The sequence below is a fragment of the Neopelma chrysocephalum genome, unplaced genomic scaffold (assembly GCF_003984885.1).
Source record: "Neopelma chrysocephalum unplaced genomic scaffold, ASM398488v2 Primary Assembly neopelma1_80b, whole genome shotgun sequence".
Lineage (NCBI taxonomy): Eukaryota > Metazoa > Chordata > Aves > Passeriformes > Pipridae > Neopelma > Neopelma chrysocephalum.
The window spans coordinates 528637-548327 of NW_020897742.1; the positions used below are offsets into that span (position 1 = coordinate 528637).

General features: G+C 43.0%; 1 protein-coding gene across 2 annotated transcripts in view; it reads left to right on the forward strand.

Moving 5' to 3' along the window:
• The window catches only part of HS1BP3 (HCLS1 binding protein 3), a 51796-nt gene that overhangs the window by 23666 nt on the left and 8439 nt on the right, over positions 1–19691 (forward strand). For both annotated transcript variants that reach the window (XM_027690332.1, XM_027690333.1), the window contains exons 5-6: positions 15168–15319; positions 15818–15953. In XM_027690332.1, coding sequence (XP_027546133.1) covers positions 15168–15319; positions 15818–15953 — 288 coding nt within the window. The remainder of the gene's footprint in view (positions 1–15167; positions 15320–15817; positions 15954–19691) is intronic.

Consider the following 19691-nt stretch of genomic DNA (forward strand, 5'->3'; position numbering starts at 1 on the left):
AGCTGCTGGATCTCACAGAATAATCCATATTCATACTGTGTTGTCTTCTGACTAGAAGAAACCTGTTCTCTAGGAAGAACTCTACCAAGGCCTGTGTAACTGCAAGGGGTGGAACTGAGAACCTTTCCTAGCTGCACTTTCCAACCATGGGAATCAAGTTGGATGTGTGAAAGACTTGGTCCTCTTCTCTCATTGCTGTTCTTTGGGAGAGCCAACTGAATGGAAGTGCACTCAGGAAAACTGAGGTGTTCTGGTACTCCTGGGCTTGTAGTTGCCATGTGTTATATCCATAACCACTCCTTCAAGAGAGCATATTGGACAGGTGATTGCTGTTATGTCTGCTTCTGGCTATCAGAAAGAACTGTACCTTGGGATCAGAGCTAGGCAACTCACACTGTGGGAGAGGTTTGGAGAGGACTGGATACATAACTTAAAGATCTAAAGTTGTCTGCTCTGTGTTTTCTTGTATTCTGGAAATATTTCCCTGACCTAAGGAAAACTTGTGAGAGTCCTTCCCTGTGCCAGCATTGTCCTTATCTACTTTCATATTTTCCTGTCTAGTGTTGGATTTTTGGTCCCATGAGATTATGCAGTCATTATTTCCCCAGGTTTTTAAGCAATTGCCTGGCTTATGCTTCAGTGGTAAGTTCCTGTCATGACTGGCTTGAGTGATTCCAGTACATACACAGCTGGAACACAAGGATCCTTTGGGAAGGAGTTTAAGTAATTATTTTAATATGCTTCATTTTCTTTCTGATTAGAACACAGAATATACTTTAATGGGTTTTATAAATAGTTAATTTGTGTTTATGCCATCATCCTAAACCCAAAGGGCTGAAAATAGCTCTCCAATTTGTGTAGTGTTACAGCTGTGTGTACCATCCGGTGGTGTTTTCAAGCAGAACACAAATGTAACTACACCTGGGGTAAAATGCAGCAAGGACCTAATAGCTTAGTGCAACACTTCATTGCAGCATCAAACTGTAAGTGAAGAACACTTAATTCAACTGGGAACACAGAGGGAATTGCATCAACATAAATATACAGTCTGGAATTTGACCAGATTGCTACAGTAGATAGTCTGCTTTTAAGGAAGATTTCACAGGATTTTTAACAGACCTGGTTCATTGTTTACAATGTACTAAAGCAATAAAACTTACCACACACTTTTATGTATATAGAAGAACTGTAGAGCGAAGTAATATCAGGGAACTGGAATGAAATACCATTGCCACTAGCTGGCACCAGCTTTCAAATAATTCCCATAGTCCTCTGAGTGAACTCTCAGCTTTTGGTTTCCCCATCCTGTTTGACAGCGATGTGCAGGCATTTGTAGCAGAACTAAGCAGCACTGAAGGCACGCAGGAGCCGTTCTCCAGGCATATTCAGCAATCCCTTACTTAACTGAGACAGGTTCGTAGGAGGCAGGAGATCCTTTAGAAGGGCCATAGGATAAATTTATGACTACACAGAATCAAAAGTGTGTCTTTTTTTACCTCTGCTTTGGAAGAGGATTGTACATGATGTAATTGGGCAGATTTAAACATGTTTTGTTTCATGGACTTTACAATAATAGGATGACTCAAATCCTTAATTAGAATAGAAAAGCATTACCTCATCGATGAGCCTGCTCCTTTCACCGAGGCACCGAGGGGGAATCTTTAATCGACAGATGCAGGGAACTGCTCCTAGATGAGGCAGACTGCTAATGAGGGATGGAATCAGAGCTGCCCTATTGCTTTTCTGTTCAACAAGTATAACAGAATTGTTTGCCATAGAAGAAGCTGTCTGTGGGGTGAATGTGTGCTCAGTTTAAATCGAGATGGGAGACTTGCTTTTCCTTTCATCTGATGCTGTCAGGTTCCTAATTCAGCAGACTTAATAAAATCATTGTTCCCTTTTCCCCATGGGCCTGCTGCAGACACTTCTGTCTTTGTTTCAAAGGATCAAAGAATCAGCTTTTGGAAAACCATTTTTGGAAGCAATCTGTAAAACTTTGCCAAAAATGCATGAATTAGCCATTGTAACTATAGACCGGTACTAATTGACACACCTGGGGATCACATTTCTTCCTACTGCCCTTGCAGCAGTTGGCCAGGTCTGGAATCATCTGAAGTGCCAGTTAAAGGAGGAATGTCCCTAAGGACAGACACACATCTGGGACTCAGCAGCTCTTCATTTTGCACTTGAATTTCTTGGGTCATGTCACAATACTAAAAGGTTGGATCTCTCCATTATCCCTTTGGTAAAAGGAATAAAACTGATTTTGTAGATCTGCCTGGGGAAAAGAAAATCTTCATTTCTTTGCACAAAAATGTGGCATTCAGATAGCTGTTAATGACCATTATCATTGAAGTGAAAGAAATGCTTTTCAGTACCTTCTATAAATTTTGGAAAGACTTGAAACCTTTCTTTCCATATTGCCTGAGATGCCCAGTTCTGTCCAGATCATAAGGGGGCTAAGATTGTCATCACAGTAAAATACACAGCTGTGGTAGGTGATTTGATTGTGGCTAAACTAGTAAATAAAAGCAGACAGGAACTGCAGTGTTGCTTTTGCCAACTAGAATAAAGTACCTTCTGTCCAACAGCTAAATCCTTCTGCTCCTCAGAGCAAGTTGGCCATGTCCAAAACAGGAAAGGCCCTAAGCTTGTAATGATCCCTAAACTATGTCCAGGCATCATTTGGGAAAGCAATGATTAGCCTGGGCCAAGTTCATGCCAGGAAGCATGCTAGAAACTCACAGGGCAGTTACTGTGTGCCATCATCTCAGCACAAGCTCTGACTAAATTTGTTTGCTGGTATACGTGTTGGCTTTTCATTGCCAACAGGGCAGCCTGAAGAAAGTGCATGTTTAGGGGTCAGGATTGGAGCCATTGGGATCCTGTAAAGAGGCTTTTCTTGGTGCAGGCAGTGATGAGTGTACACCTGGCACTTGAGGATGCTCTGTGATCATAAACCACCAAGGGCATTTTGCAGCAAGTGTGGAGCTGGCTGCAGTGGTTCCTCTCAGCTGGCACTCGTTTGGATGATGGCACAGCTCAGGAGCTCACCCAGGGCTGGGTGGGTACAGCCTGCCTCTTTTGAACTGTAACAGAGTTCAGCCATGAGGTTGTGAGCTGTGGTGGCTTGAAAAAGGTCTTGACTTGGGTTTTTGCTAGTATAGGCTGTTTTCTGAGGTCTGCTCTCTGAACCACAATTTTCTGTAATAACTGCTGCTTATTGGCACGAGGCACAGATGGGTTGGAGTGGCTTGGATGGAAGACTTCCAAGCTTTCTTCTTCCTTTATTGCTTTTTGTCTGTGATAGTATCTGAGGCGTACTTCAAGGCTTCATTAAACACAAAACATAGTGTCATGCTCTCAAAACCAACTTATAACATTATCTAGACCCATTTGCAACAGACATCTCATTTTTCATCTATGTGATGTGTTATCTGCCAGCATAGGCTGTTGTTGTGTATAACACTCTTGTCCTGGAAGCTTGTTCCCAAGTCATCCATCTTACTTTGCCTGGCTATGAATGACAGAGCCACAGCCCCTACTGTCCTGTAATATGAAAAAAGGCAAATGCATTTTCAGGAGGCTCCTGAGGGCTAACCCTCTCTTCCTCCCTCAGGGGCTGTTACTGCAAACCCTGACCTCACTTTTTGTTTATTCGTTTTTATTTGTTCAGTGGTGCTGCCAAGAGACAAGGGCAGTGCCACAAAATGTGGGATGCTGAAATGGGAAGGAGAAGCATGTGGTCCAGAACTGCTGGCCAAGGCCTCGGAAGAATTAGTTTTCAATTTTTCATTTCAAAGACATCCTGTTTAGGCTGCAGATAGCTCACTTCTGGTTTTCAGGACCTCATCTTATTCCTGATCTGTAAAAGAACAGTACTGGCATGCCCTGACATGCAGAGGTGCAGAGAGAATGAATTCTGAAGGGTTGTGAGGTGTTTGGGGTCTGTTGGCAAACATAGCAGTTTGTTGGCAATAAGCATTGTTTTAGCTGCCCTTGGGAGGCGGTGGGAGATGTTACCCAGCCTGTTGTATCCCTTACTCTCATGGAGGAACATCCTTGGTCTGCCAGTCATTTTCCAGCTGTTGACAGCACAGCACCATTGCTCACAGGAGGGATGCAGTCATGGTGCTGTTCTGTGCTACTGATGGATACTGAAGGATGCCAAGGTGTCCTTAAACCCTGCAGCCGAATGCACAACATGGCAAAGGACAGTCTCCTTTCAGCTCTTTGCTTATCAGTTCTTCCTCGGAGGGGCCTCTCTCAAGGACCATTTCCAGAAGGTGACATGGAGAAGACTACATCAAACTTGCCTCCATATACAGTCCTCTGGCAGTATCTCACCAACCTTTGCTTCTTCAAACACTCCCATGTGCCTTTGTTCTGTGCCCAAAGCATGTCATAAGCACTGTTTCAGGCTGTGACTTTGCAGAGCTCTAGCACAACCCTCATGTCCTTTCAAGCACTTGAACTGAAAATCAGATGCAGAATAAATAATAATTCCAGAACATGACATAGAGCAAGGGAAGACCAAGGTCAAGTATTTTATAGTATGGATACAGTCCTGCCCCAGCCCTCTTGTTCAGCAGGGTGGGTGGATGTGTGCTGCCTCCTGTGCTCATGGCACCTCTGCTGTGGAATTCTGCCAGTTGTGGGACGGTGAGCAGCCTCAAAACCCTTCCCTTCCTTGGAGAGGACAGGTGTGGTGGGTTAACCCTGGCTGGACACCAGGTGTCCACCAAAGCTGCTCTATCACTGCCCTCCTCAGCTAGGCAGGGAAGAGAAATTATAATGAAAGACTCATGGGTCAAGATAAGGACAGGGAGAGATCACTCACCAGTGACTGTCATGGGCAAAACAGACTCCACTTGGAGAAATGAATTGAATTTATTAACAATCAAATTAGAGTAGGATAATAAGAAATAAAATTGAATTACAAAACACCTTCCCCCCACCATTTCCTGGGCTCAACTTCACTCCCCATTTTCTCTACCTCCTTCCCCTCAGCAGCACAGCGGGACATTATGACCACATTGAGTCTGTGGTGTTGGTTCTCTGTCCTAGCTAAATGGCATGTGAAAGGTTGCTGTAGCATTCCGCCTTATGGATCCAAATCTTGAAGTGCCCTGGGTCTATTTTCTGTCTGAACTCATCATTCTTCCTCCAACACTGCCATACCCACTGTAACACCAGGGAGTAAAAGCTTAGAACATCATGCAGTTATTTGTAATTGTTACTCCCCTGCTGTTGTCAGCATCATTTCAGCACTTTTCCACAAGTCCCTCTCCTGAAGCAGATCAGTGATATAATTTCTGTCCCCCCCTTCTGTGTATTCAACCAAAGATCCCCCTTACCAAACCTCAGGTAATTTCTCACGTGCCTCCAACTTACTGGATGGCACAAGACTCTTCACTGTTGTAAAATGGCATGACTTTAATGTTCTTTGAGGGCATTTAGGATTGTGAGTCAGCAAGCTGACCGAAAGGATCAAATTACTGGCTGAGGCTCACACTGTGAGTCAACAGCAGCTAAACCTGGAAGGAGCTCTCCTTGTGCTCAAAGAGCACTACACGCTTGGTGCTTTTGCCCCCACGCAAGCCTGAGTTCTCACGTCATCTGGTGTGCGTTAGCCTGAGATGTATACCAGCATTTCTACCACAGGCTATGTTCCCTGATCCATTTTCCCTGCAGCATCCCTTGCAGCACAGGAATTGTCAGTATTTTTAATGGGGCCAGCCCCAAGGGGCCGGTGGGCAGTAGCAGATCATCAGGTGGCTGAGCAGGAGTGAGGAGGAGGGTCTGCAGTGAATCAGTTGTGTGGATCTACAGGCTTGTGTCACTTGTGTCTAGTCATAATTCTCTGGGGATATGAGATGCTAGTTGGAGGCCTTGCTGAGATCATCCATCTGCCATCTCTTTAGAGTGCTGTGGGAATAGCAAGTGTCGCTCTGGCTGGGCTGAGCTCTGAGGGGTTTTTTGCCAATAGGAGGGGAATGATTTTGGTTATGATTTTAGAATATTATCATGTCTGCCAAATAACACCAACACTGCACTGGACCTTGTGCACAAGGCAGAACACTTGCACACTTGTGCACACTACTTATTTCTTCTTCTTTTAACCACGTGTTGTGGCTTGCTTGCATTTAGCAGGTTTCTGTAATTCAGTACCTGGCCCCACTGTGCTCCACAAAGGGCTCCTGGTGCTTCCCCAGCAGGACCTTCCCTTCATCCTGACAACCAGCTGTTGGACACGCTGAGCTCAGTGCTCAGCCCCTGAAATTACTTATGTTGCAGAAGCTTCTGAGCTGTGAAGTCGGGCCAGTTAGTGATAAAAACATAAATAGGAGTCCAATTTAAAAAATGCAGAATTATGTCATCTGTTTTTCTGCTTGCAGCAGAAAAGCTGCCACTGCAGAGCCTCAGTGTCTTGCTTAGGAGGGAGAGTTTGTTGTTTGTGGTGCACTCTGGCGTGGCTGTTCCTACAGTCTGACCTCCAGCAGTGTCTGCAACATCACAAGTGGAGTTGCTTCGTGCAGTAGGTATATCCATGGCCTGGGGAATATTTCACCCAGAGCAATTTTATCTTACCTCTGTTTAAAAAACAAAATCAGCACATGAAACCTCTAGGCAGGAAAGCTGTGTTCTCTTTTTATGGAAGAGGATTTGATCTCATGATCATCAGGAGAGGCAGCAGCGGGAGCAGGGCGCTGTGTCTGCAACAGCGGTGTCATTTAGCTCTGACAATGTCTCACTGTGTCCTCTTCTATTGTAGTTCCTGTAGAGCCATCTCTGAGTTGTGGTGATAGGTTTGTTTTACCCATGACACAGTCAAGAGGAAAAAGTGACCTCTGTGAACAGGAAGATGTGAGTGAGGGAGCCAGGCTCAGCCCTATGGCCCCTCCTCAGGCAGTCAAGACCCTGTGCTTTGGAAGCAATCTGCCCCTGCTTCCAAATCCTGCTTGGCTACTGCCAGAATCTGCTCACTGCCCTGGTAACCAGCCCTTCTCAGGCTTTTCATAAGTTCTCTAGATGTGGTGTGACAGGTATATCAGGCAGAATTTTAGACTGGAACATCATGTGCAAGTTGCTAGGAGTTTTCTGTAAGTTGAGGTCAGTCTGTGTTGGTACCAGGCAAAAAAAAGGAAAGGCACCCTTCAGACTGAGTTTTATACAGAGTATCTGGGGTTAAAAAGGCCAGACTATTTTGATGCAAGCATCCTTTCTTGTTATCTCTGAGGCTTTTCTGTTCATAGACAGACGAAAATTAGAGTTTTGCCTGCAGTCTGGGCTCCTGTACCCATTCTGCTTTAGGATGCAGTGAGGAGGGAATTCAGGTGAGGCAGCACTGCAGGGGAAATGGTCTCCTCCTGAGGAGCACAACATGAGGCCAAGGGGCTGTCAAACATAGGTGGCAGGAGATACCACTGGATATGATGGCATTCTGTTGTGAGGAGCTGAAGATTAGGTAACACAAAGTTAAAACTGTATGAAGTAGATGTGGAACAGTCAGGCTGCCTGTCCTTGGGAGGAGGCATCAAACACTTACAGGTCCTGATGACTTGACTTTACCGAGGCCTATAGTGAGAGGACAACTTTAAAACTTTTAGTTTTAGGCTGAAAGAGGGTGGGTTTAGATGAGATGTAAGTACAGTAAGGGTGGTGAGACACTGGCACAGGTTGCCCAGAGAATTTGTGGCTGCCCTATCCCTTGAAGTGTTCAAAGACAGGCTGGATGGGGCTCTGAGCGACCTGGTCTAGTGAAAAGTGTCCCTGCCCACAGCAGAGGAGTTGGACTAGGTGATCTTTAAGGCTTCTTCCAACCCAAGCCATTTTGTGACACTATAGTTCTGTGACTCAGAGGTGCACCCAGCACTTCTGAAAATGAGACATCAGGTATTCTAATGTTCAGTGTTTTTTCAGAAAATATTCAAATACATCTAACAAGAAGGTGGTATGTTCATGCATATGTGTGGTTCAGTGTTGAAGAAACCAATTGCTTCTCCAGAATGGTTGCTATTTTTTGCTTTTACTTGGTTAGTTGTAAGAATTCTTACCACAACAGTGGATACTTTCAGTACCTTCAGTTCCTTCTTTGTGAGGCCTTCTTTTTTAGAGTTTGGTCCTGAATCTGTTGTGCATGTGACAGTTAACATGCTCACTAGCAAGTTTTTTCACACCCTCTTTGTTTCAGCTTGGTTGACTTGGGTTGTGAAGCTGCTCAGGATGTTTTGTGAAGAATGTCTCATAAAGACGCGATGTTGGCAGGTTGATTTAGTACATTTAAATTCTTGTCATGTGGCACATTTTATTGCTGAGTTATACTGCATGTGGGCATCACTTTACAGGCATGAAACAGAGTACTCGCTATAGAAGTTGTTGGTTTTGGAGCTACAGACCTGTAACAATCAGTAATTAGTGTAAGAGAATGGATTTTCTTTCTTAGAGTGTAATTTTTATAGGGTTAGAACATAAAGCTAGGGCCTATTCTTGAAAGTAACTCCATTAGTTTGAATAATGTCATTAAAGGAAATAAATTAAGGAATAATTTCTTGCAGAATTTTTTAGGTTCAAACTGTTCAGCCTAATTTTTTTGCGATAAAGCTTCCTTTTTCCAGAAAGATTTTGCATTTATTTAAGATTTGACATGAATTTTGTCTTTTTTTTTTGAAAACTGACTAGTAAATGTTGTTTATTTTCAGTGGTTGGCAGTTATAGCTGGTTATTTTTTTTTATCCTTTTCAACCTCTTCCCTTTCTCTTTCTTTGCTAACTTGCCTACTGTTGCCTCTGCTGATTTTATACTTTTTTTTTTTTTAACTTACCCTCCCATCTGCATTTTCCCATTTTCCCTTTGAAACTTACTGTTTGTCCTTCAGTTACTGTCTGTGGTCTTTTTCAAAAGCATAGTTTGACCATGATGGTAATCTTTAGGGTTAAAGCAGAAAGAGTCCAGAACAGAGGTCTAGAAGGTAAGAGGTGCATAATGTGAAGAAGAGCGCTGAAGATGACAAGGAGGCCCAATTAGCAGTCTAGAGGATAAGGCAGCACTGCAGATTCTGGAGGTGGAGCAAGAAAATATCTGATACTGGCCAGAAATTTGGGAAAATTATTGAGGAGGGATGAAAAGGAGAAACAGAGTAGAATTGGGCAGAATTGTAGCTCTTTTACTAATTCATGGACTGAACAGAAAGACAATATTTTCTCTTCCTTGCCCTACCAAATACATGAAGAAGAACCAAAAAAAATGTTCTGGTTTCATCCCTTCTTCCTTGAGGCATCTATGTGTCCAAGTTAATGCAGAGATAGCTCAATGCTGCAGTGGGATCCCTGCCTGCAGCACCTGGAGGATAGGAGCTTCCATCGTCCTGCTTCTGCTTTGGAAGAAAACAGTGGGAACTTCATGATTGCTGTGTCAGTCCTTGGGTAAGATGCCATTACTGTAGGCTCATGAAAAGAAAATAGCAGCATGATTCCAGCCAGATTTTAGTAATGAATGCTCTTTTAATTACTTGCTGATTACATCTGATTATCTGACTTTCTATAATCTTACCAAGCATCAAGGCAATGCTCACCAGCCTGTGCTTCTTTGTGTTGTATTTTTCTAACTTTTCTGATCTCTGAAATGGCTTCATTTTTATTCCTCTGTAACCTTCCTGGAGTTCTCAAATGTCTTGAGTTGTTATATCCAGGGTGGTCAAAGATACCTGGCCAATTTTTTCCAAAACACTTTAGTATGTGTTGTCTGGTATTGCATATTTGAAAATGTGCATCATTACTATGAGTATTAGGATAAGAAAAAATTCACTGTTGCAGAAACCCTGAAAGTACCATTCTGCTGCTTTGCAGATGAACCCCCCAATTCTAGTGAGCATTTTTGGCTCTTTCACATCATTATTGGCAACTTTATTATGCCTGTCTTGTTCTGGACTACTGTGGTTTCATTCAGACATGATTGTGTTTTGAAACTTGTCTTTTGTTGTCCTTATTTCAGCAAGTCTCATGTTCTGGTTTAGTCTAGAAAATCAGAGGAAAATTATAAATTTCCTGTATGTTAATTTTCTTTCTTTGCAATCTACTCTGTAACCCTAGTTCCCTTGCCAGCCATACAAGTGCCTGTGTGCTTTATTAGTTATTTAGTTGAAAACATTTTAGGAAATGTTTCTGTATTATGATTATTGCTAATGAGCTGTGTACTAAACAAAAGTCCATCTGTGGTCTTCTCATCTGTTTTCAAATTAAATTGAAAATTAATGTAATCAGAAAGCTTAAGGACAGATTACAAAACCAGCTTGGCTTCATTTAGGAAGAAGAGGTACTCTTCAGTGCTGAGCCCTTCAGAAAAATCTCTCCACAAAAGCAGGTCCCTAGATGGGACCTGAACTCTTGAAAATCTGTTCCTTCAGGCTTTCTTTCCATCTGTTGCTCTGCTGGAACAGTAGTCCAAGACTGACCTAATCTTGGGGCTGCAGCAGAGAAACTTTGCCTGCAATTGAATGCTTTTCTTCCAAATGATTTCTAACAGGAGATTTTTCCCATCTATTATGCATTATCTTATTTTGGAATATGCCAGAGACATTTAAAATACTGTGCATCACTGAGATGTCCACAAGAAAAGGATTACTGTGTGAGGTAAAGTATCCCTGTGGCCAACACTTGTCATGGTTGCTTAATGCTTAGCAGTCAGGCTGTGCTGAGCTGACGGGCTTAGAATTTCTATTGGTCATCCCTTGCCCAAAGTGGATGAGAATGACCCCTTTTGTCCTGTCTGTTATTATCAAGCAGCTTTGGAAAATGAGCACTGTTGAATGAAAAGAAAGCAGCAGATGACATTTTGTTTTCTGCAGGAACTAGTGTGTAGGTTCTTTGTTTTTCAGAAATGGTTTTCAAGAAGATGTGCTAGTATTGCTGCTATTTTAGCTGTAGTTCTTTTGTTCAAACCTGAACGTAGATTTGTAGGAGTTGGGATGTCCATTTATATTAGAGAGCTCTTCCCATGTAAAATCCCATGGATACTTAAAATAGGAGTATGTATATTCTGAATAAGTCTTTTTTTTTTTAATATTACTGTAACATTTCTTTCCTGGAGCATAATTTTATTTCTACAAAAAAGAGATGGTCACATTTTCAGAACAATAAATTCTGTAAATTTTTGTCAGTGTGCTGAGATTACACATACTCTGATAACAACACTCACTCTTTTAACCCAGCAGTGATCATGGGTTAGGGACTCCTCTGTAGAGAGCACAATACTCTGTGATTTAAGCCACGTGTCACCACATGTTAGATCTGGAGATCCAATGTTTCATAATACAGCCATCACACATACGGTTCTGGAAATCTTCTGACTTTGGAGTGTCTTAGTCATCCTCGTTGCTGTTTTCTGCAGCTGACCAGAAAGCATATTTGCATGATTGCAGTGCCAGCGAGACCTGGAGGCTGCCAAATGAGTGACCTACATTGTATTTGGTAAACAATAACAAGAGAATTGTGCTCACAAAACAGGTTAGGTTTGAAAGTGTCTTTGCATGCAGGGTTTTGTTGGCATTTTCTTGGGTGATTTGAGAATCATTTGGGAGCCAGGAGTCTCAGCTGGACTTTCAAGTGTGCCAGCAGCCTGACTAGGTGGATTCGTATACTCTAATTTTTGGTCATCCAGTTTTGGTCCATGTCAGTTAGGAAGCCAGTGGAGGAGTCAGAGCAGGAGACAGCAGTGTTATTCCAGTGATTCTCACAGTTCTTTCTGTATGGAAGTCAATCGACTCAACTGGGTAAGTAGTTTCACTGAATAAAGGATACATCTTCTTTAGGGCTGGTTTGGTGTTCGTTGAGATTTTCAATAATTCACTAGAGTGATGTTCCGAAGGTTCACTTGTTTCAGGAACAAAGAAATAGCAATGACACGGGTCATCTTCCACCAGCTGGATGCTGGTAGTTTCAAAATGTCAGATCCCAAGGTTGTGAGCGTGATGTATGAAGAAGGTGCTAATGAAGTGCAGGGCTTGAGTACAGTAATACTTTGGAAAACCAAATGTTACTTCATTTCTGTCATCCCAAAAGCCTCTGCATCCCTGCACAAGTTTGCTGCACCCTGGCACATCATGATCATCAAATGAAATGTCCTTGCAGGTTCTCCTCTGAAGGGCTACCAGCGTGTGGCTTCACAATCAGCTCAGCTCCAGCTAAGTCCCTGCTTATGGGGAGGTAGCAGGAATAGGTAGAGGGGGGATGAGAGGGCAGGCAGATGCACACTCAAGCCAGCTGCAGCTGATTCTGAAACCAGAACTCAGACAGGCTCTGAAACTTCTTAACACCCATTCTCATCCACTGACCTCTGCTCAGCAGTGCACAGTCTGGACTGGCACAGCTAAATGCAGAACCGTGGGAATCCTGTTTCCCAGTTAGAGCCTGACCTCAACAGAGTCCCTGTATGGATATGCTGGAATTACTTGGCAGTCCAGCTGTGACTTCCTTAGGAGGGTAGTGAAGGGAAACAACTTGAAGGCAGAAAAACAACTTCCTTATATTCCTACCAGTAGCAGGTCAAACCCTGGGGGTTTGGCCCTGTGCTGTTACTGCCAGTGGAGTCTCCTGGCAAAACAGAAAGTGGGCCCACGTCAGTGGGCTGGTTTGGTGGTTGAACTAAACAGAGGGTTGTTACTAGGACCTTTCAGTTCAATTATTTTTGTTTTACATGCTGTTCTTTATGACAGTCTTTATGGTTCTCTTCCCTTTCTTTGGTATTTCCCACCACACTGGTAAACTTTACTGCAAATACTTCAGCTGACTGCTTGTAAACTCCTTCTTAACTTCACTGGGGTGGAGTTGCTTGGAAATGTACTGGCTCATGGATATAAGTATCTGTGGCGTAACAGGTTCTTATGCCTCAGGGGAGCTGTTGTAACCCTCTGAACGGGCAAGGGATCTTGTCAAAGACTTTTGGCATTCTGTAGGTTGGCAAATCCACGTTTATTTTGTCATTCACCTCTCAAAGACTACTTTATGAGGCTTGAATTATGCAAATAAAGGTTGCTTCTTCCCCGGTAGGTTGGATTTATTTGTGTCTACTAATTCTATTTTTAGTTAGTTTGTCAGCTCTGAAAGACTCAGTCTGATTGTTCTTCTGATTTTGTGGTTAAATATAATGGCTCTCATTTTTTACCTTTTATTTTAATACTAAGATTCATTTGAGTGATAGATTCCTTACCACAGTTAATAAAGCAAAGAATTTGAGTTTGTGTAGAAATCCTGGGTGAAAGCTGTCTGATTTGTACATATTATACCTTTAGATTTTGACAGGTTTTGGAAGAAGAGTCTTTTACAAATGCTTCAGTCTGAAGCAGTTCCTTGGAGCTGAGCTTTCAAAAGTAGCTCAAATTCAGAAGTCATTTAAGGCATATCCATAATGAATATGAATGCAAAATAAATAAAAAAAAGGAAGTTTCTTCTGCTTTAAAATGAAGGTTTATGTCATAAATAGTACAGCAAACTAGTTGCTGACAACTGCAGATACCTTTACTATATCAAATAGGGTATATTTCCAAATAAAGCAATGTTTAAGTTCTCCATGGGGCCTGTTCTTGGGCCTCCAATCCTGCATTTGCCATTGTTGAGACAAAGTGGTGGTAGCAAGGTAGTATCATCCATGAGTTCTTGTTGATAATAAACTTTTGAAAATAACTGAAAGTAACTGGACTCCACTCTTTTGTGTGCAGCTGTAATTGGAAGAGGATTTTACAAGATTCTTTAATGTAATTGGAATATATGTGTAATCTTTGGACCTTGTTCTTAGTTTTTGATGACTGTGGCATGATAAGTGCTGATAATTGGATTTGCTCTAGGCTGAAACCTGACCTGCTCTATGCAAAGGAGAACATCAGATCTTCTATTGTAAGAGGCCCCAAAGGGTCTACCTGAGAAATTGCAAGGCCAAGACTGCTGAGAGTAAGGATCTGAGGGTCTCTGAAATGTGGCAATTACTTAGGAAGGACATGCTGTCCTAAGGAATGCTTCTCTTTCAGCTTAGTTTGAATTGGACTTTTCACCCAAAGGTTTTGTCCCATTCTCTAAATTTTCTTTTTTACACCCATGAGCGTAAGGAAAGCGGGGGCTTAGGAACAGATTGGGGTTTGCTTATAACTCAAGCTGCCTTCTTGTGAGAGTGGCCTTGTACTTTCAGCCAGTGGAACATGAGTCCTGGGTGTGGAAGTAAGCAGCACGAGCTTTTCACTCAGCTCTTGGAAGGGCATTCAACTCTCCTTGTTAAAGCCGGGTGCAAATGAGGCCTCTAATCCAAACTAGGTTTTACCTTCTTTCTCCAGAGTGGGGGGAGAGGAGAGATTTATTGTATCCAGATATCAGTGTTAAAAATAGGTGAGATTCATCGCCCTATGGAGATATGTGTCTCTTTCCACTGAGTAGAGAAGAAGCCTAAAAATTAACTTTGTCTCACTGTCAGATTTTTAGAGGACTAAATTTAGAGGAAGTTAATCCTGTCTTTGGTTCAAGAAAGTATGGGTGACATTTGTAAATTCTGCAAATAGCAGCCTGTGCACCAAGTCTCTTCCAGTTCCTGCTTGCTTCAGCTTAAAGGTGGTGTACTGTCATAGTACATCTCCTCTGGGGATGAGGGGAGTGTAACACCTTTATGAAGGAAGTATGCAGCAATCATAAACAGCAGCAGGAACCGGTGCGGAAATGGAGCCAAAGAGATTTTTTAAATCATGTCCAAAGGGATCATGCAATGGACCAACCTGCACTTTGTTTTTCTAACCATCCCTTTCTGGCCATCTAGGACAGTGTTGCTGAAACTGGCCTTCTTTCTTATTTTAAGCTTTCTGTGTGGGAGGAGTATAACTGCTTAAAATAAATGGGTTTGAGTGGCAGTTTGGACAGTACAGCATTGTTATCCCTGCTCTTCCCATTCCCACTGGGCTCCTTGACAGTTCTTGGGAATACACAGCATAGGTATATGTACAGTACATCAGACAACGGTCCCTCTGGCTCAGTATCCCATTCTTGCCAGTGACTAAGAGGTGTCTGTGCACCTTTCTATAGACCTTTCCTAGCCTCCTGCCATGTATTTTCAGCATAGGAGACTTTCTAAACATAAATCTTCCTTGTTAAATGAAGAATTGCAGCTGACTTTCTTTTCCTCTTGTGCTTTAGAACTAAAAAAGCAAAAAAGGCACCTGCTCCTCCAACCAAGGAAGAGAAACCCAAATTAACCCTTTTTGAAGAGGAAGTGGATCCAGATGAAGGACTCTTTGGTCCAGAAGAAGATTTCTCATCAGTTGGTCCCAGAAAGAAGATGAAAGAGAGTAAGTCTGTTCTATATTTGTAAATACACAGATTATTTTATCTAAAACGTGTATAATAGAGCTTTTAAGTTATGGTGGTACAGAATATACAAGCTAAATAATGACTTGGGAATATTAAGGTAAATCTTCAGCTGAGCAGAATCATTTAGAATCATTCAGAAAGAATAAGACCTATACAGGTCCCATAGCTGTTCACTGTAAACATTTTGAACTGGGATATTAAGGTCTGTGTAGGAGCTGTCTGTCCCACAGTCACTCATGCCACGCTAACAACAGTAATGTGACCTACCGCTGAGTGCAAGGAAAAAGCAGATTTACCAAGTCCTGAGAGTGCAGAGTATCACTGCACTTTGTGGATTGGAAGTCTTTGTTAAAAACATAATTGTCTACATGATCTGTTTTTTTAGCCCAGTAGCCATATTTACTAGCTAGTGTTAGTGCAGGCATCGTGTTACATAGCGTGATCTAACTACAGCATTTTCTGGTTCCCCTTTCTAGATCTGAAATTATTTGAAGATCCAGACCTTGGTGGGGTGGTGAGACTGGGTGACTCACTGCTGCTGCCAGATGCCTGTGAGAACAGCAAGCATGTGCTGAGCAAGGGTCCTGAGGAGGACACTGAGGAACTGCTGAGGTACTCATCTTAAATCTGTCATGTAGGGTGAATGAGGGAAAAGCTTAAATACTTCAAATGCAAACTGTGAATCAATACTTGTACTGACAAGCGAAATGTGAGATGTGTGTCATGGAGCTTGGAAATCAAACACATTAAAAAGGAAAGTAGGAAGACTCTCTGAGAAAGGTAAGGTGCAAGGTATTATTCTGTGACTCCAAAGGAAATGACTTGAAGGCCCCAGGTGTGCTATCTAGTTCTTGTTTTCTAACATGACACTTGTGCTTTCTGCAAATGATCCACAGGAAACCTGACCTCCATTTTGAGAAGTGAGGAACAAAGCCCAGAGACAGAACAGTTCAGCTTCAGGGAGGTGAAATTAGGGGCTCTTGCCACAGGAGGAAGGGTTTTTCGCTGATGGTTCACAGACCTCTGTGCATGTTTCCAGGAGGAATCCTATGCATACCTCCACAGCAGTAAAGGACTCTCATTAAAATCTTTATCACCCTGCATTTAATTTTTAATCTAGTGGAAAGGACTGGAGCTCAGAATTATAGGAGGGAATAATGTATTGCTTCCCCCTTGATAGTGTAGCACTGGAACAGCACATAATGTGTTTTATCCCTGACATCTCTCTCACAAGGCTAGTTTGCCTGCACTGATAATCCTCAAGAGATCAAGCAGGGAACGAATGCTCAGAGAGACCAGCATCACCAGGGAATCTGTGCTGCAGTAATGAGTCAAATTCATGCCTTCTGGATCTTAGGCTGGCATCTGAATGATGAGGCCAGCCTGCTTTCAGTGCTAATTCGTGCCAGCCAGCTCCTGTTAGGATGTATTACTTCCACAGCAGGTACTAAGCCCAGGAGAGAGAAGCTGTGTGTGGTTTCCAACCACTCCTGAAGCAGGTAATTTTGCAGCTATTGCTTTCTATGCATGCAAAAGTGCTGTTTGCCTTAACAGCAATACCTGGCTTACTTTAAAAAAGGTTAAATTGGGTTGGGTGCCATCTTGCATTACATTTTGACAGCCCACCTGATGTTTATAGAAGCTGATGGGGCAGGACATGACCTGATTTGGTGCAGTGGTATACTGGGAGCAGACACATATGTGCTTGCTATATTTTCATGTTGCTTTAGCAATCTCAGCACACAGCACTTGATCCAGAGTGTTCATACAGCTAGAAGTGCCTGTTCCAATGCACTCCTTGCATTTTCATCCTCTAGAGAGAGCCTTTCCATCTGTCATGTTAATGTGTTTTGGATTATGTATGTTCTTTTCCTCTGTGGCAGAGAAGGGTCTCTGAAGTCTGCTCTGAGACCAATAGACTATGGTTTTAAATCATTTTGGGTCATCAGTGACAGCAGCACACCCAGATGGTTATGGAAACCCATGGGAAAAGATTCCATTTCTTTTAAATTCCAGTAGTTTTCATCTATCCTTTTTTGTCCCACTGCTTTCAACAGTTGACAAGTCATCGAGATCCAGTTGGAAATGAATGCACGTAATGAAGCAGAAAATCATGCCAGTGGTCCAATGGGAAAGTTGCTATGGAAATCCAGAGGCAACTCCTGGCTGTCCAAGAGGTATAGGCAGATAGGTCAGGATCTATTGACTTCTTCAGGTGCCTAACACCCTCTGAAATTCCCCTGGTAACTCCAGTTCATGGTGTTATCCGCACATCATAGAGAGCTGGTAGACTTAATGAAGGGCAGTTGGGGCTCAAGGAAAAACTGCTGTTAACAGGGTGGGAGGAGTGGCAGTGCTCTTTTCACCTAACCAACACTTCACCTCGCCTCTCTGTCAATTCTTTGCAGTCACCTGAAATCCCACATCTAAACTTTCTCAAGTGGTTGAGCACATTGCATTTTTTTTTCTGTTCAGCCTCAGCAGAACTGTCAGGTCTCATAAATTTAGGGGCAGCATTCAAATTATCTCCCACCTTCCCTTACCACCGGACTGGTGTTTACATATTCTTGCAGGGCAGTGCCACGGTCTCTTTTCCAGGCAGTGACCCTTTGTGGTGAAAGGAAATGTTCAACTTGAGCTGAACCCTGCAATCTCCCCGGCATGGGGGTTTGAGCATATTTTGAAACCTAAGAACAAGTCTTGCCTTTGCCCTGAAGGTGTTGACAAGTACTCTCCTTTCCCAAAGGGGACTGAAGAAATGTCTCCCCAGCCCTCAGATCAAATTAGGAGCTGTGACAGCCCATTCCTTTAGTGGACTCGAGCTGTATGAGCTGCTAGAGGAAAACAGAAACGTCTGGGTCTGTTGGACATACTCTGTTATACCACACAGAAAGTTTGCCTGGACAAATTTTGTTAAGATCTAAGACCATCCTGAGCTATGATGCTCCAACAGGTCTGTCCAGGTCAGAAACCTGGACATGTTCACCAGTGGATTAACTGAATGATGCAGATGTGGGAGCTCCTCACTCATGTAGTGAACATTCACATGTACTACAGAGTCTGCTCATGTGCGTGTGGTAGATCTGAGAAGTGTCTGACTCACTGTGAATCATGGGCAGAGTTAGGAGAGCACTGCCCAAGGCAGAGGAAGACAGAACCTTCTTCTTCCGAAGGGGAGATGGGAAAAAGATATTGTTCAGAGCAGAACACAGGAGCAGCCAAATCCTTCGTGATCTTTATGGTACCTGGGTGGTTATAGCAGCAGTAACACCACAGCACTGTCAGCACAGCAGTGAATCCTCAGCAGTGACTCTAAATCTTGAGGCAGAGACTGTTAGGGAGACAAACGAGTCTGCAAAATGTACGTGGGCTGTGCTTGTCAAAACATGAGGTAGAAGAGAATATGATAAATATTCTCATTGCAAACTGAAGACTGCTCTCTCTGAATACCTGCTCATATGAAATGAGAACTACTGTTTTAAATACAATCACCTACTTTACATTAACAAGCATAGAGAAGAACCAATTTCTCTGTAAATGTAATGGAGGATTTCTTTTTATGGAAAAATACCCATGTCCGTTCAAACAAATATCTTCCCTCTTCCTGTCCATTGACCAGCCTTTTACTGGTTACTAATTTCTTGGCCTACTGACAGATATTAAGTGATGGTGATGGGAAATCTTGCTGAGCTACCTCACCTTAACCACTGGCTTTGTAGATGCAGGCACTGTTTCCTACCACTAGGTCTGCAGTAAGGTGTCTGTCTATACTTCATGTCCTTCCAGAACCTGTGGAAAAGAGATAATTGCTGTGGTAGGAACCAGCAAGGTCAAGTCCCATTGTGTTGCCTTCAGGAAAACAGGATCATGTCTTACTCTTCCTTCATAGGATGTGCTTTGAGAAAGAGAGGGATAGGCAACCGGGTGGTTTTGCCTGATTTCTCTTTGTTGGAGTGCATTGCTCCTGAGCTGGGAGAAGGTTATCCTTGAATATTAACCAGCTTTCTTGGGCCCCTCTTCCCTCCAGGGTTTTATCCCATGGTACTCTACCAAGCAGGTCCCTGAAGAGGCCAAAGACTGCTTTCCTGAAATCCGGAGTACTGAGCTTGCTGTGCACCCTCTTCACTGTCCTGAGAGACTTCACCGTTTCATGGTCACTGCAGCCAAGGCTGCCCTTGAGCGTCATATTCTCCACCAGCCCCTCCTTTTTGGTGAGAATAAGGTCCAGCATAGCACCTCTCCTTGTTGGCTTCTCTATCACTTGGAGAAGTAATTTGACCTCAACACATTCCGGGAACCTCCTAGATTGCTTATGGCCTGCTGGTTGTCCTTCCAACAAATATTGGGGTG